Here is a 14,013-nt window from a genome sequence, read left to right as displayed (position 1 = left end):
GGGTGTGATCGTCAGTTTTATACACTTGATGGAAACAGCAGCACAGTTCTGCCCTGAATCTCGTTCAGATAAGAGCTCTCTTACTGAAGGGATAAACTAAGTCTGCACCTGGGTTTGGTGTGGGACGCTCAGGGTCAGGTTTACTTTTTGACCTGTGCTGCTTGTTGGAAAGTCTATAGAACGTGTGTGGGGCTCTGTTTCTTGCTTTGGCCTGTTCTTTGTCCCATGCTGTGTGGCTGAGAGCCATTCTGGAGGATGGTCCCGAGGCCACTTGAGGGGTCGTGTGTGTCACTTGACCGCAGACTGCCTTGGAAAGTCCTCAGCCCATCCTTGGGCCACTTTCTTAGTTTTGCAAGTTCTATATCCCTCTCGTGGTTCCTTTTTTTTTTTCAGTTCAGAACAATAACCTGCCCAATAGAAGTATTATGATTACAATATAATAAAGGTTTCTGTAACATTTGGATGGAATGTGCAGTGCATGAGGATGCCAGGCATCTGTCAAGGCTGTGGTCAGACCTGGTGGGCTCTCCTGCTTCGCAGTGCTGACCTGAACCTTCCGCCTGCATAGACATCCCCTGTGTTGCTTTTGCCCCTGTTTCTGTCTGCCTGAGATGCCTCCCCCTGCCCTCACATTTGGCTTCCAAGGCTTGTTTCAGCTCAACCAGATTCATGAACTTGTGCTGAATCCCTCATCTTCAGTGACTGGTCTCCATTTCTCTCTTGGGCCAGCAAAATACTGGCCTAATTTCGTACTGTATTGTTGTGATTTCTTGCTGTAGTTTGTCTAACACAGCTACTCCTGCCCTCACAGCTGCATTAACCCATAAGCTGTTTTCTGGGGCATGGCGTTTTCCCTCATTTCTGCAGAGTGCCCATCACCCAGTGGACATTAAGTCAGTGTTTATAAAATTGGGGGACAGTGGTCTCTGCCCAAGCCCAGGGGAATTGGTCAACAGTAATTAAGCCCCTGCCGTTCATCAGCCCCGTGTGGATGCCTGTTCCAGGTACAGGGGAAATGGAAGATTGCTGGGGCTGTCTAATTGAGCATAGCATCAATACAGACATGGGCATGGTAACTAAGGAGCAGTCCTTCCCCACACAGGAATGTTCTTGCTTTATTTCACATTGGAGGTAACTTCTGCTACCCCCTTCTCCTCCCCCATCTGTAATTTCTTCATTCCCATGCCCACTCATGCTGGTCTAGACTCCCGTTACTTCAGATCTGAATCTCTGCAGTGGCCTCCTAGTGTGAGGCTCTGGAGTCTAATCCATCCTAAACATTAACCCTCCAGTAGCCACCAACATCTCGGGGTACCACCAGGGCCAGTTTGAAGCTCTTACGTCATCTGTGTCGCCATGTCATCCCCTGCAGGAGAACCATCAGGGATGCCAATTCTTCCTAATTGCAGTCAAGGCCTTCCCTGGTCTGGTCTCAATGTCTCCTGCCAACTTCAGAGCCTTAGCTTCAACCTATTTGTGACATTTCACTAAATTGTTGACAGTCATTTGCCTGGGGAAGAATGTTGATTCCTTGGTATAGGAACACCATTGTCTTCCCTTCAGTTACAAAATCTAAAACTAGGTGCTTTTTTTCCCTGCTTTTTTTTCTGGTGTCAAGTTACTTAATTGCCAGGGATGTTTTTAGGGAGCTACTGAACTGATCAGAGAAGCAGTGCAGCTACTTTGGCACAAAATTCACAGGTTATCAAGGAACCAACCAAGTAAATCTCAAGTTTGTTGGCTTTCTGTTCTCCCTCTACTGGAAAATGCTTAAGCTTTCTTGGTCTAAATCTTTTAACCCCTGTGAATATGGCATCATTTGCATTAGTTTGACATGCAGGGCTGCTGTGGGTCTAAAGAGGTGATTCAATTTTTTAGTAGAGGGTGCTTCTGTTGGCTTAGTGGCTTTTAACAGAAAAGAATATAATATTTTATTTTATGCTTGTATTTAAACTCTTAAACATTTTTTTCTTTCTCAAAATTTAGATTGCCCTAGCCCCAACTTAGACACTTCAAAGGAATCTAAATCAGGTAAGGGTAAATACTAGTAAATTCCCAAGTGAAATATTTATAAAATAACCTATTCATAGCAAGATAAATTACAGTTGATTTTTCTGAATCACTTCAAACAATGTGAGTGAAAAGTAGGGATTTTCATCTTTTTACTTGAAAGAGTTGAATAAATTTTAAAGTTCTGTGATTACCTATTCTCGTGAAATCAGTTACTTTAAAGTTTGATGATAATGCTGTGCTTAGGCAATTAGGTCATTTTTAGACTGGCCACACTAATCTAATACAGGGTCCTTTGTGAGCCAAGCAAGGTGGTAGACACTTGGCTGGGGTAGTCCTGGGAGGCTTCCCAGAGGAGTGATAAATTGGAGTAACAGGACAAAGGTGGGGAAAAGTTGCCTTAGTACAAGAGACGTGCAGGTGTAAAGGCCCTGATGTGGGAAAGTGTACAGTGCTGCTTCCAGAGAATGAAGAAGGTCAGATAACTGGAAAGGCTGGGAGTGGGAGTGGGACAGTAGTAGTGGGGGGTGGGGGGTGGAGAGGAGCCTGGAGGCACGTGGAGGGCACTCAGAGAGGTTGGAGGAGAGCCAGGACAGGCTCCATGGGAGGGTCATGTGGGCAGGGGGAAGTGGGTGGTGTCTTTCCCTCCGGATGCCATGGGCCTGGGGTTGAGCAGGCCATTGGGGAAATAAAAGATCCCAAAGTAGTTGTAGAAACAGAAGCTTGATTGCAGTGGGCAGAGGTGCTGAGCTGGGGGTGAGGAAGTGAAGGGAGCATTCTTTTCAGTAGTAGTTGAACAACGTGTGCTTCCATGAAATGGTATCTACATTCCAGAATCCTGCACTGTCGTATCATTGAACTTGTGCCTGGGAACCTTCTAGATGCCCAAGTGCAGGGGCAAGATGGGAGCAGTAGGGAAGGTCAAGGCCGGGCAGGGCTTGGGTGACACCCATATAAAATGATCACAGCCGGAGTGAGAGCTGAGCTCGCATTTAAATGGTTAAAGTGTATTTTGCCCATTTCCAAAGGAGAATAAGCCCCCCTTTATGTGAACCAGACTAGTTTTGGATTTGAGAATTGACTGAAGGAAGAAATCAGTTGAGTTTGGATTTCTTTTCCAATGTGTATAATTACAGTAGTTCCTGCTTTTTATTCGTTGTGTCCCATGGCCTGTGTTTTCATTTAGATGAGGACAGCAGTTCTGAGAGCAGCTCTGAGAGCGACTCTGGTAAGTCACGTGTGTTTCTATTCCTTTAATTCAGGTGCAACATTTAAACCCTTATTTTTAAAGTCACGCACACACCACTCATTGTTTGAGGACATATCAATTTCTAGCATGGTTTTGTAAAGTGCTGAAAAAGTACTTACATGGGAAATAATTCTGGTTGGCAAGCAAAGTGGCAAAACAGGATGCTCTGAAGAAGAAAGGCAGGAAATGGTTGCTGTTGGCGAGAGGCAAACATTTTACCTATTTCCCCATCAGCCTGTGTTTTCTCTTAGCTGTCATCTGAATCTGACTTGGACTTTTTTTTTTTTAATAGATAATGAGGAGCCAAAAACAGAAAAAACAAGTAAGTACATCCTTCCTCTGATTTTTTTCCCTTTTGTTATTGAAAGGAAGAAAGAGAAGGTTAGCCTTTCGGAGTTTTTAAGTTGCACGTTGCTTGTTCACAGTCTTTTTTCTGTGCAAAACTAAGTTAGACACGAGGCACCTTCTAAGCACTTTGAACATTGGTGCTCCTACGCTCGGACCACAGGGACTGTGTTCCCCGCACTGACGCTCAGTCTCTGCTTGTGGGGTTCTGCTCTTACGGTTTCCCCAAGGAGAAAAGGTTGAGACCGAATCTGATCTGCAGGGTGGCCGCAGGGGTGCTCTTTTCCTCCCATGGTGGTCACTGCTCACAGATGATCGCAGAGTAAACAGTTTGCTGCCGAAAACGTACCATTTGTGGTCTGCAGTTTCTGGCTTGCTGTTCTGGCTCTTTGTGAGCAACTTGAGTATGAAACCACTTTTAAGGACATAGATTCTAAATATAAAATATGGTTTGCGTCTAAAGTTTCGTGAGTGACTCAGCTTATATTTTCACTGATTTTATTATGCTGTAGGATTTTGTCCCAGTTCTTAGAGTTTGATCTGCCCATGAACACAAATACTATAGAAGGCAGTCAGGGCTTCTTAGTAACACTTAAAATAACTGAAGTCTCTTCACTCGAAGCCCTTTTGTATACAATCTAACTCTCTGCAGTTTCCCAATGGGAATCTCTGAAGGAAATTGTAAGCTCTTTGCAGTCTTCTTGTGTATTGATAAGAACCTGTAATTACCCCTGTTTTACACTCATGGAGTAGATGTCCATTCTGATACCCAAAAGGGAAGAATGTGAACCAGACGTCCTCCTTGCTGTCCTGTTTATACGTTAATTGATGATTTCACCCTTCAAAATGTGGTAATAAGTCCAGCCTCCATAGATTGGATTGGGGTAGAAATTAAAGCGCAAAATAGACCCAGAGACATTGAAGCATACAACAGACTGACATATAGCAGAAGGAAAGGGGGGCTGGAGAGATTAACCAGAGAATTTACATCCATATGCGCATACCCCATGGACACAGACAGTAATACGGTGAAAGCCTGGGGAGGGGGCAGGTGGGAGGAGGGTAGAGGAGTGGGGCGGGGAGGGGACACCTGTAAAACTTTCAACAATAAGGACTCCTGCTCAGTTCCTGACTCCGGGTCAGCCTTGGGGGCGAGCAGCGCTCCGGGTGAGCTGGTCGGCGAGGAGGGTGCTTGCGAGCACCAGGCCCTAAGCCCTTCTTGTCTCCGCAGATGGGGAGCTGGGAGAGCCTCGCGGCGAGGGCGCTTCCACTCCGGGTAAGGCCAGGCGCTGGGCTCGCCCTCTTATTTGCTCGATTCACCCCGTTTTCCCCATGCCGTGCTGTCAGGAGGATTTGTGGGTCCAGCTGCTGTGTGAGAGCACCCAATAAAGACATGTGCCCAAGTGGGGTGCGCTGAAGCTTGAGTCACACTCAAACATTTTCATGCGTTAGACCCACAGTGGGATTCACAAATGGGTTAACGTGCCATGTGCACCTGAGTCAACTCTCAGAGAGGTTTAAATACAAGTTTAGAGTTCCTGTTGGTTGTGAAGCTGAAGGTGTGTTTGAGTAGTAGGTGATTTACCCTGTGATTGACGTGTGCCAACACGAGTGATGATATCTTTTACAGCTAAAGAACGAGGGGATAGAGAATCGCCCAGAGATCATTTTAATTCAGGTATGAACTTAGGTTTTCCAAAACAGTCTTTTAAATATCATTATTGCAGAGGGGCATATATACCTTTGAATTTTATAATCTGGGCATATCACATATATTGTTTAAAATTTTAAATTTGAAAATGCCAATCACATTCATATAAGTAAAACTTTGTCTCTATTATTTAGAATTAATTAAAATTGAACCTCACTGTGAACACTGTCATGCTGAAAATGTAAGTATCTTTTTATTATAAAATATTATTCTCTTATTTAAGAAAACATTTACTTAATCTATTGCTTATATATATTTCATATGTACTTTTTCTCCAGAAACACCACGAGCAAGTGACCCCTAGACTCCTTTCCGGGGGACAGTTTTTGTAAGTAATTGTGAATACAGGAGACTTAGTATCATCGGTAATTTAATTTTCTGTGTAAACATAATCCCAATTAGGGGAGACAGAAGATAGCATAACTAATTTCACACATTGTATGTAATTACTTGGATTATTTTCTTTGGTAATGATGCTTCTTCAGAATGCTACAGAGTTTCTTTAATGCTTTTGAATGAAATTAAAAACATAAATAGTTTTAAGAAGTCCTCTCCTAACCAAACATTAGGACTAAACAGGTGTTCTTATCTTTCCAACGCAGACTGATGGTGGACATGGAGGGAGTTTACGAGTGCACGAAAACTGGTCTGATCTTTGAGGTTAACAGAAAAGTTAACATCAAGTATTGCATTTTGTCCTGGAGCAAATACGCAGACCTGGTTGTCAAGCCCTGGGCTGTTGGGGGACCCTTGTTTGATGTTAAATGTGACCCAGCCTGTCTTACGTCCATTCAGTTTCCACATTCCCTCTGCTTGGGTCGTAAGTACTTGTTTGCTGTAATTTTAATGATAGTGTGCATGTGTGTATGTGTGCAATATTATAACACCTGGAACACTCATTTACCTTCATATTTTAATAGGCCATGATGCCAATATGACATTCAGAGTCTTACATATAAAAAATTCCAGCGCCTCGTTAGAAGGTACTGTGGATCATTCTGCAACCCATGTCAAATGGCACGTGAGCTCTCTTTCTCCTGTGGGACCTGTTATTCAAAGCGAAGAGACATTGTACCACCACGGGGCTGTGATTCTGTACAAAGTCATCGACCATAATCCATCCTTGTCTTTTCGCGTGTACATAGCGACCAATAACGAGTCCTTCATCAAGGTAAAGCCAATAAAAATGAATAATAAACGTTGAGTACTTTGTGTTCAGACATTACACCACATTTAGGTCTGGGTCCTGTTCCTTTTAAGTACCCCCCCTTGGGTCTAATTTGGCACTTACCCCCAGAGGTTATAATGTTAGTGCCTAGGTGTGCCGAGTCCTCAAATCCACAGAGTATGGTTGCCTGTCCATCAAGAAGACAGCAGTTGGGGAAGTAGCTCTCCAGGGGTGGGGTTGGCCCAGCACGCAGGCCTGGCCTTGGAGAGGGTTGTCTGTTGGACAGCCGAGGCCAGCTGCTTTTCTGCAGCATTGCTACTCAAGATGTGGTCTGGGGACCAGGGGACCAAGACCATCGGCATCCGCTGGGGAACTTGTTAGAATTTTAGCACACTCTCAGCCCCACCCCAGGCCTACAGAATCGGAACCTGCGCTTGGCAGGATTCCCAGGGGACTCGTGCTTATTTTAGAGTGTGAGAGGTACCTGTTCCAGAGTACATTGGGGAGACATTTAAAGTCTTTGGGTGAAGTATAGGGTAACTTGAGATTTCCCATTGTCCTATTGCTCCTCAGATAAGATGGGCATCCCAGGTTAACTCATTTGATTCAGAGCAATGTTTTGGATAAAAATTGACCTATGGTTCATGGGCTCAACATTGTGGGTTTTATAGTAGCAAATATTCATGAATCACTTATTGTTGAGGGAAGAGGAGGGGTTTGGATGTTCATAATGGTTCAGTTTTGCAGTATGTAGAATCAGGCTGTGACATTCAGCCCATTTTCTGAACTCCCGAATAGATTAGAATAGTCACTGACTCTCCTTTCCTGCTTTTAGCCATTGTCAGCACACTGGAAATGGCTTAGAGGTGGGTGGAGAACAAATGAACAAAGCAGTGACTCAGAATTATACTTCCAGGTTTTAGATCAGGGTTTGACATAGTTAAAAATATGAGCATTAAAAAAATCCAAAAACAAAAAAAATAAGCATTAGATCTAAAGTGTGCTAATTGATGAGTTCTAGTTAAAGTTACAGAACTTACGTCAAACTATCTACTCCCAACGGTTTAGGCTGTAGTATTTCCTCGACTTTAAAAAGTTATACTGGTTATAATTAGCAATATATATGAAAGTTGAAACACTTCATAGTAAGTAATAGGCTTTTAGGTAAAACCTGCTTCCTGTAATCTCATTAAAGAGAACACGTTCGATTGGGAAGCTCATCTTCAAAATGTATAAAAACAATCCCATCTAACGTATAATTAGCATAGCTTTGGAATAAGTACTTTATATTTTTAAAAGTAAAATTCATTCAAAGAGCATTATTCGTGCTTTCTGGGAAGCTGGGTAAGGAGCCCTTGTGTGCAAACGGAGAGGAGGTGCCACTAGAACAATAGGGAGCAGGGCACAGTGAAGGTAGGAAGTCCTTCCTGGCTACTCTTTGATGCTTATATTCTTCTTGGCTTGATTTTTTTCCTATGTAGGAAAAGATTTCCTTGAACTTTGCCTGCAGGAAACCTATATTTCATGTCAGTTGTACAGCCGCCTTACCAAGAGAACCTTTGCCAAAGGTTACCTTAACCTCTTTGGGCCATTCGAACAATCCATGCAAAATCAGTGTCCTCTCCAGGGCCGTGCTAGAGAGACTGTTGTGACAGTCAGGATGGAAACAAAGTGCTGGGTAGAAGCAAACTGAGTAAACTGGAACCCAGTCTAATAAAATAGTTGCTTTCCATTCCTATGGTGGGCGTGTTAATTAGTACAAGTGTCTAATGCTAGTGCTAACTTGATTTTCTCAAATCCTTCAGAAGCAAATCTTTGGTACCCCGCAAGCTACCTGTGTTGCTTTTGGCTGTAGAGCTTTTGCAGAAGGATGTTTGGAGACTTAGGAGCCTGCGGTGCACATCGAAGGTGCCTGGGCCTCTGCAGCATTTTTTTGAGAGCACTGTGGGAGTTATTCGTGCTGTCACTTTGGGGGAGGAAATGAAGATCCTGCAGCCTGGAGCTGCATGCCTGCGTCTCTTATAGCTCTTACAATTGTTGGTGCATTTCACAACCAAAACCTATTTCCATCTTTAGGATATTTCCAAGTCTGTAAAGCACTCCTCTAAGAAATTCATGAAAATCGACAAGCCTCCTGTTTGCCAGAAGTTACTGCAGAATGGGAAGAAATACAGACTGGTCAGTGAACCAGAAGCCGACATCACCCCCGAGGTATATCTTTTAAAAACCAACTTGGAGCAGCAGCAGGGATGTATATTTCTTAGCCATGGTATTTTGAAGGTTTCAAAGGAATCCATTCTGTTCTTATTTTTTATGTCCTATTTATAAGAAAATAGTTATTTTGCTAATCTTGTAGCTTATTCCAAAGATGCTTTGAATTTAAGGATTAGTCTGCAGCCATTTCAAAGATAGACTAGCCAATCACTTTCCCTTTTAAAAGGTTTTAAATTTTCTTGGATGTTTTATTAAATTCTTCAAACAGTGTTGGCGTCAAAGGAATGAAAACCTCAAGTTTTATTTGAAGTGACAGAGCATTTAAGGTTAATGGAAAGGAATCGCTAACGGGATTTTGGGCTTTTTTTACTGGAAGGCATTTGAAAGATAGTTATGGGAATATATTACCATTTAGATTTAAACTATTTGCTGTATACACCATGGCATTTGTAAGTGATTTCAGTTTCTTGTAATGGCTGAGTTATTTTTAAAACTTATTTTCATTATGTGCTCTGAATGTGTGCCATAGCTTACCTAACCTAGAGGTCCGTGTGGAAATTCCTTTGGTGCACCTCTTCCTATTTCTTTTATAGTATGTGAAAAGTTGAAACATGTTTTGATTCTGTTAAATTAAAATATGAAGCAAGAAAGAGCTGATTGTAATGGTCTATTTTGCATTTTTTTATTGTATTATCAGGGGCCTGGTCCTCTTGGAAGCAATTAGGTTACCAGCCTTCCATAACTTTTGAATGCAGACTGTCTTGTTCTCTTTGCAATCAATGTCATTTGAGCCTTACAACAATGCAGCTGTGGAGACTAATGTGCAAAGCAGGCAGGTGATCAAGCCACACATCTGGGCAGCAGGAGAGCCGGCCCTGAGCCCCATCTGCCCTTGGCTCCTAATGCCATGGTCTTATCACTGATTCTGAAAGATTGAAACTCAGCCCTTCTAAGCTGATCAAGCCCTAGACAGTACATTGACAATCATAAGAAGCAAGTTGCAGCCTTGTCTGGGAGGTGGAATTTGATTTGAAGAGTTTACTTAGGACCGCGATCTTGGCCTTTGCTGCATAATGGAGTCCCTGAGGAGCTCTAAAGAAGCCTGTGGCCTGGTCTCACCTCCAGAGATACTGACTTAATTGCTCCAGGAATGGCCTGGACATAGGGCTTATTAAAGCTCTCAAGGTGACTGTGATGTGCTGCCAAGGTTACCACGGAGAGAGGGAATAATACATAGTGAATGCGTGAATCTGCCTAGAAGGATCCTGGGATGGTCCCAAGAGGTTTTTCTTACAAAGATGGTGGCAGCTAGAGGACTTTAAATAGCCTAGTTCTGTCACTAATTAATTGGGCATGCTCTCTTAACCAAATTTCTGGCATTTAAAATGGGGATAATCTCCCAGGATTACTCAAAGGGTCATATAAGTAGTTTAGGGGCACTCTGAAATTTGTAAAACTCTGTGTAAATCGAAAGTGTTCTTATTAGTTTTATACCATTAATGATTTGTTCAACTGACATTTATGAAAAGTGCCCATTGCCGCCTGGCCGGCGTGGCTCAGCGGTTGAGCATCGACCTATGATCTGTGAGATCGTGGTTCAATTCTAGGTGAGGGCACATGCCCGGGTTGCGGACTCGATCCCCAGTAGGGAGCATTCAGGAGGCAGCCGATCAGTGACTTTCATCATTGATATTTCTATCTCTCTCTCTCCTTTCCTCTCTGAAATCAATAAAGATATATTGAAAAATATATATTTTAAAAAAGTGCCTATTGTCAATAGTCCTGGGATAAGAGCTAAAAATTAAAAAGCCAGAAAGTCATGAGCTTTTCCCTCCAAAGATGCCAGTGTAGAGGGAGAATTACTGCATTCCTGAAAAACAGGGATGGGGAGCCTTTTTTCTGCCAAGGGCTATTTGTATATAACATCATTCTTGGGCCATACAAAATTATTGTATGAAAAAAACTAGATTTGTTGAATTTTGATTCCTGCCTGCAGTTGCCTTGGCAGGGCCAGACCAAATAATACAGCCTGCGGGCCGGATATTTCCTACCCCTGCTGTAAAGAAATAACTTCCACATAATGTGGTATCACCATCGAGTTGAGTACAAAGTGCAGTGGGTTTTCAGGAAGGTTCCCATGTGTTGACATTTGTTCTGGGTTTGGAGGGTGAGGGAATCCCTGGAAGAGGGCACAGTAGTGCCTAAGTGAGGTGATGGGATGTGCCACTGGGCTCGGCATGGGGATAGTTCCAGGAAAGCAGAACACAGAGGGTTTTGGGAAGAGTGGGGCCAGGGGAGGGCAATATCTACGCTTTATAGGCCCTGGTGACCCTTTGAAGGTTGTGAGGATAAAGCTAGTGATTTGGGATGGAAAGGGAATGGGACCAGTTAAGGCCATTGGTTTATGATGGCAATGCCCAGGCAGTTCAGTGATGCACAGGCAAACTGGAGATACTGTGGGTTGTGTTTCAGACTGCCACAATAAGGTAAATATAGCAGTAGAGTGAGTCATAAGTGGTTTGGTTTTCCAATGCATATAAAAGTTATGTTTATACTATGCTGTAGTCAGTATTAAGTGTGTAATAGTATTATGTCTAAAAAAATGTACATACTTAATTAAAAAATATTTTCTTGCTTAAAAAATGCTAACCATCAGTGACTCAAAATGGTTTTTCTGGTGGAGGGCCTTGCCTCAGTGTTGATGGCTGCTGAGTGATCAGGGTGGCAGTTGCTGAAGGTTGGGGGTGCCCGGGACAGGTTGTAAAAATAAGACAACAGTGAAGTTTGCCACATAGATTGATTCTTCCTTTCATGAAAGATTTCTCTGTAGCGTGCCATTGCAATGCTGTTTGATAGCGTTTTACCCACAGTAGAACTTCTTTCAGAATTGAAGTCAGTCCTCTCAAACCCTGCCTCTGCTTTTCCAACTAAATTTATGTAATGTTCTAAGTCCTTTGTTATTTAAACAGTCTTTACAGCATCTTCACCAGGAATAGATTCCTTCTCAAGAAAATACTTTTTTTGCTCATCCAACTCCTCATTCATTAAAGTTTTATCATGAGATTACAACAATTCAGTCACATTTTCTGGCTCTACGTTTAATTCTAGTTCTCTTGCTATTTCCACCACATCTGCAGTTACTTCCTCCACTGAAGTCTTAAACCCTCATAGTCATCCATGAGGGTTGGGATGAACTTCTTCCAAACTCCTGTTAATGTTAATATTTTGATCTCTTACCATGAATCATGAATGTTGTTAATGACATCTAGAATGTTCAATTTTTTCCAGAAAGTTTTTAGTTTATCTTGTTCAGATCTATCAGAAGAATCACTGTCTATGCAACTATAACCTTATAAACTTGTATTTCTTAAGTAGTAAGACTTGAAAGTAGAAATTACTCCTTGATCCATGGGCTGTAGAATATACGTTGTGTTAGTAGTCATGGAAACATTAATCTCACTGTATATCTCCATCAGAGCTCTTGAGTGACCAGGTGCATTGTCAGTGAGCAGCAGTGTTTTTGAAGTAATCTTTTTTTCCCTGAGCAGTAGGCCTCAACAGTGGGCTTAAAATACTCAGTAAGCTGTGTTGTAAACAGATGTTCTGATATTTATACTGTGTTGTTCCATTTCTAGAGCACAGGCAGGGTAGAGTTAGCATGACTCTTAAAGACCCTAGGATTTTTAGAATGGTAAATGAACATTGGCTTCAACTTACAGTCACCAGCTGCATTAGGCCCTAACAAGAGAATCAGCCTGTCCTCTGAAGCTTCGAAGCCGGGTATTGACTTCTCTCTAGCCATGAAAGTCCTTTCGTCTACATTGTAATCTGTTGTTTAGTGTAGCCACCTTCATTAACTAAGCTAGATCTTCTGGATCACTTGCTGCAGCTTCTACATCAGCTCTTGCTGCTTTACCTTGCATTTTTATGTTATGGAGACAGCTTCTTCCCTTAAACCTCTGCTAGCTTCAGACTTTTCTTCTGCAGCTTCCTCGCCTCTCTCAGCCTTTATAGAATAGAACAGTTGTCAGGGCCTTGCTCTGGATTAGGCTTTGTCTTAAGGATGTGGCTGGTTTTTGATCTTCTCTCCAGACCACCAGGCTGTTTCACCTTCTTAGCATTCGTGTGTTCACTGAAGTAGCATTAAATTTCCCTGAAGAACTTTCCCTTTACATTCAGAGCTTGGCTAACCATTTGGCGCAAGAGGCCTAGTTTTTGGCCTGTCTCAGCTTTCGACATGCCTTCCTCACTAAGCTTAATCATTTCTAGCTTTTGATTTAAAGAAAGTGAGAGATGTGCCACTCTTTCTTTCACTCAAACACTGAGTGGCCGTTGTTGGGTTATTAATTGGCCTAATTTCAATATGGTTGTGTCTCAGGGAGTAGAGTGGCCTGAGGAGAGGGAGAAAAATAGGGAAATAACCAGTTGTTGGAGCAGTCAGAACACACAATATTTACTGATTAAGTTTGTGATGCCCCAAAACAATTACAGTAGCAACATCAAAGATCATGATTGCAGATCACCATTACAAATATAATAATAATGAAGGAGTCTGAAATACTGTGAGAATTTCCAAAATGTGACACAGAGACACGAAGTGAGCAAATGCTGCTGGGAAAATGGCTCTAGTAGGGTTGCCAAAAACCTTCAGCTTGGAAAGAGCGTAATATCTGGGAAGTGCAATAGAAGAGGTTCGCCTATACTTTAAAAAAAAAAAATGCATTTCTCCCTCTGGGCTCCCTAGGCAGCCTGGAGAGGAACAGAGGAGGTGGAAGGCAGGAGGCGGTCTGTGTAGCGGTTAAGAGCTCACACTTTGGCGCCAGGAGGTGTGGATTCACATTAAGTTCCACCACTTCCTAGATGTGAAGTTGCGCAAGTTAATTTGCTTCTCTGAGGTTCTTTACCTGTAAAATAGCAAAAAGAGGATTTGGTGGGGGAAAGTGGTGTTCAGTGAGGCAGTGTGGATAAAACATGCAGCCTAGTCTGTGCGTGCTGAGCCTGTTCCAGGTTGTAGAATGATCTTAGCAAAACATGGAGAGGAAGTTCAAGAGCGCTTAACGAAAGGGCGTCCAGTGGGTGAGCACACAGTCTAGTTTGGCAACAGGAAACATGAAATCAGGAAGGGGCTCAAAAGTTAGCTTTAGGAAAATGAAGCAGAAAAGGAGTTGGAGTAAGGGGGTGGGTTGGATGGGGGGTGGGCGTGGGCTAGAAGCAAGAGAATAAGGGCGTGTGATTGAGGAGTGGGATTTCCAAGGTCAGGGTGCCAGCGAGCGTTAAGCAAGCGTGAACCCATCTACTTGTCATCATCTGTTATTT

The 14,013-nt window shown here is 42.8% G+C and overlaps 1 protein-coding gene across 1 annotated transcript in view; it reads left to right on the top strand.

Annotated features, from left to right (window-relative positions):
* LOC308557938 (uncharacterized protein) overlaps positions 1–14,013 on the top strand; it is a gene marked incomplete at its 5' end in the record, with an annotated part of 33,806 nt that overhangs the window by 11,048 nt on the left and 8,745 nt on the right. Inside the window, 10 exons of the mRNA XM_081138833.1 lie at positions 1,987–2,031; positions 3,197–3,238; positions 3,552–3,581; positions 4,836–4,880; positions 5,235–5,282; positions 5,450–5,496; positions 5,594–5,643; positions 5,918–6,135; positions 6,236–6,486; positions 8,560–8,694. Of these exons, the coding sequence (XP_080994959.1) occupies positions 1,987–2,031; positions 3,197–3,238; positions 3,552–3,581; positions 4,836–4,880; positions 5,235–5,282; positions 5,450–5,496; positions 5,594–5,643; positions 5,918–6,135; positions 6,236–6,486; positions 8,560–8,694 (911 nt within the window). The remainder of the gene's footprint in view (positions 1–1,986; positions 2,032–3,196; positions 3,239–3,551; positions 3,582–4,835; positions 4,881–5,234; positions 5,283–5,449; positions 5,497–5,593; positions 5,644–5,917; positions 6,136–6,235; positions 6,487–8,559; positions 8,695–14,013) is intronic.

The sequence above is a fragment of the Miniopterus schreibersii genome (assembly GCF_964146895.1).
Source record: "Miniopterus schreibersii genome assembly, chromosome: 5".
NCBI lineage: Eukaryota > Metazoa > Chordata > Mammalia > Chiroptera > Miniopteridae > Miniopterus > Miniopterus schreibersii.
This window is presented reverse-complemented; position numbering and strand designations above follow the sequence as displayed.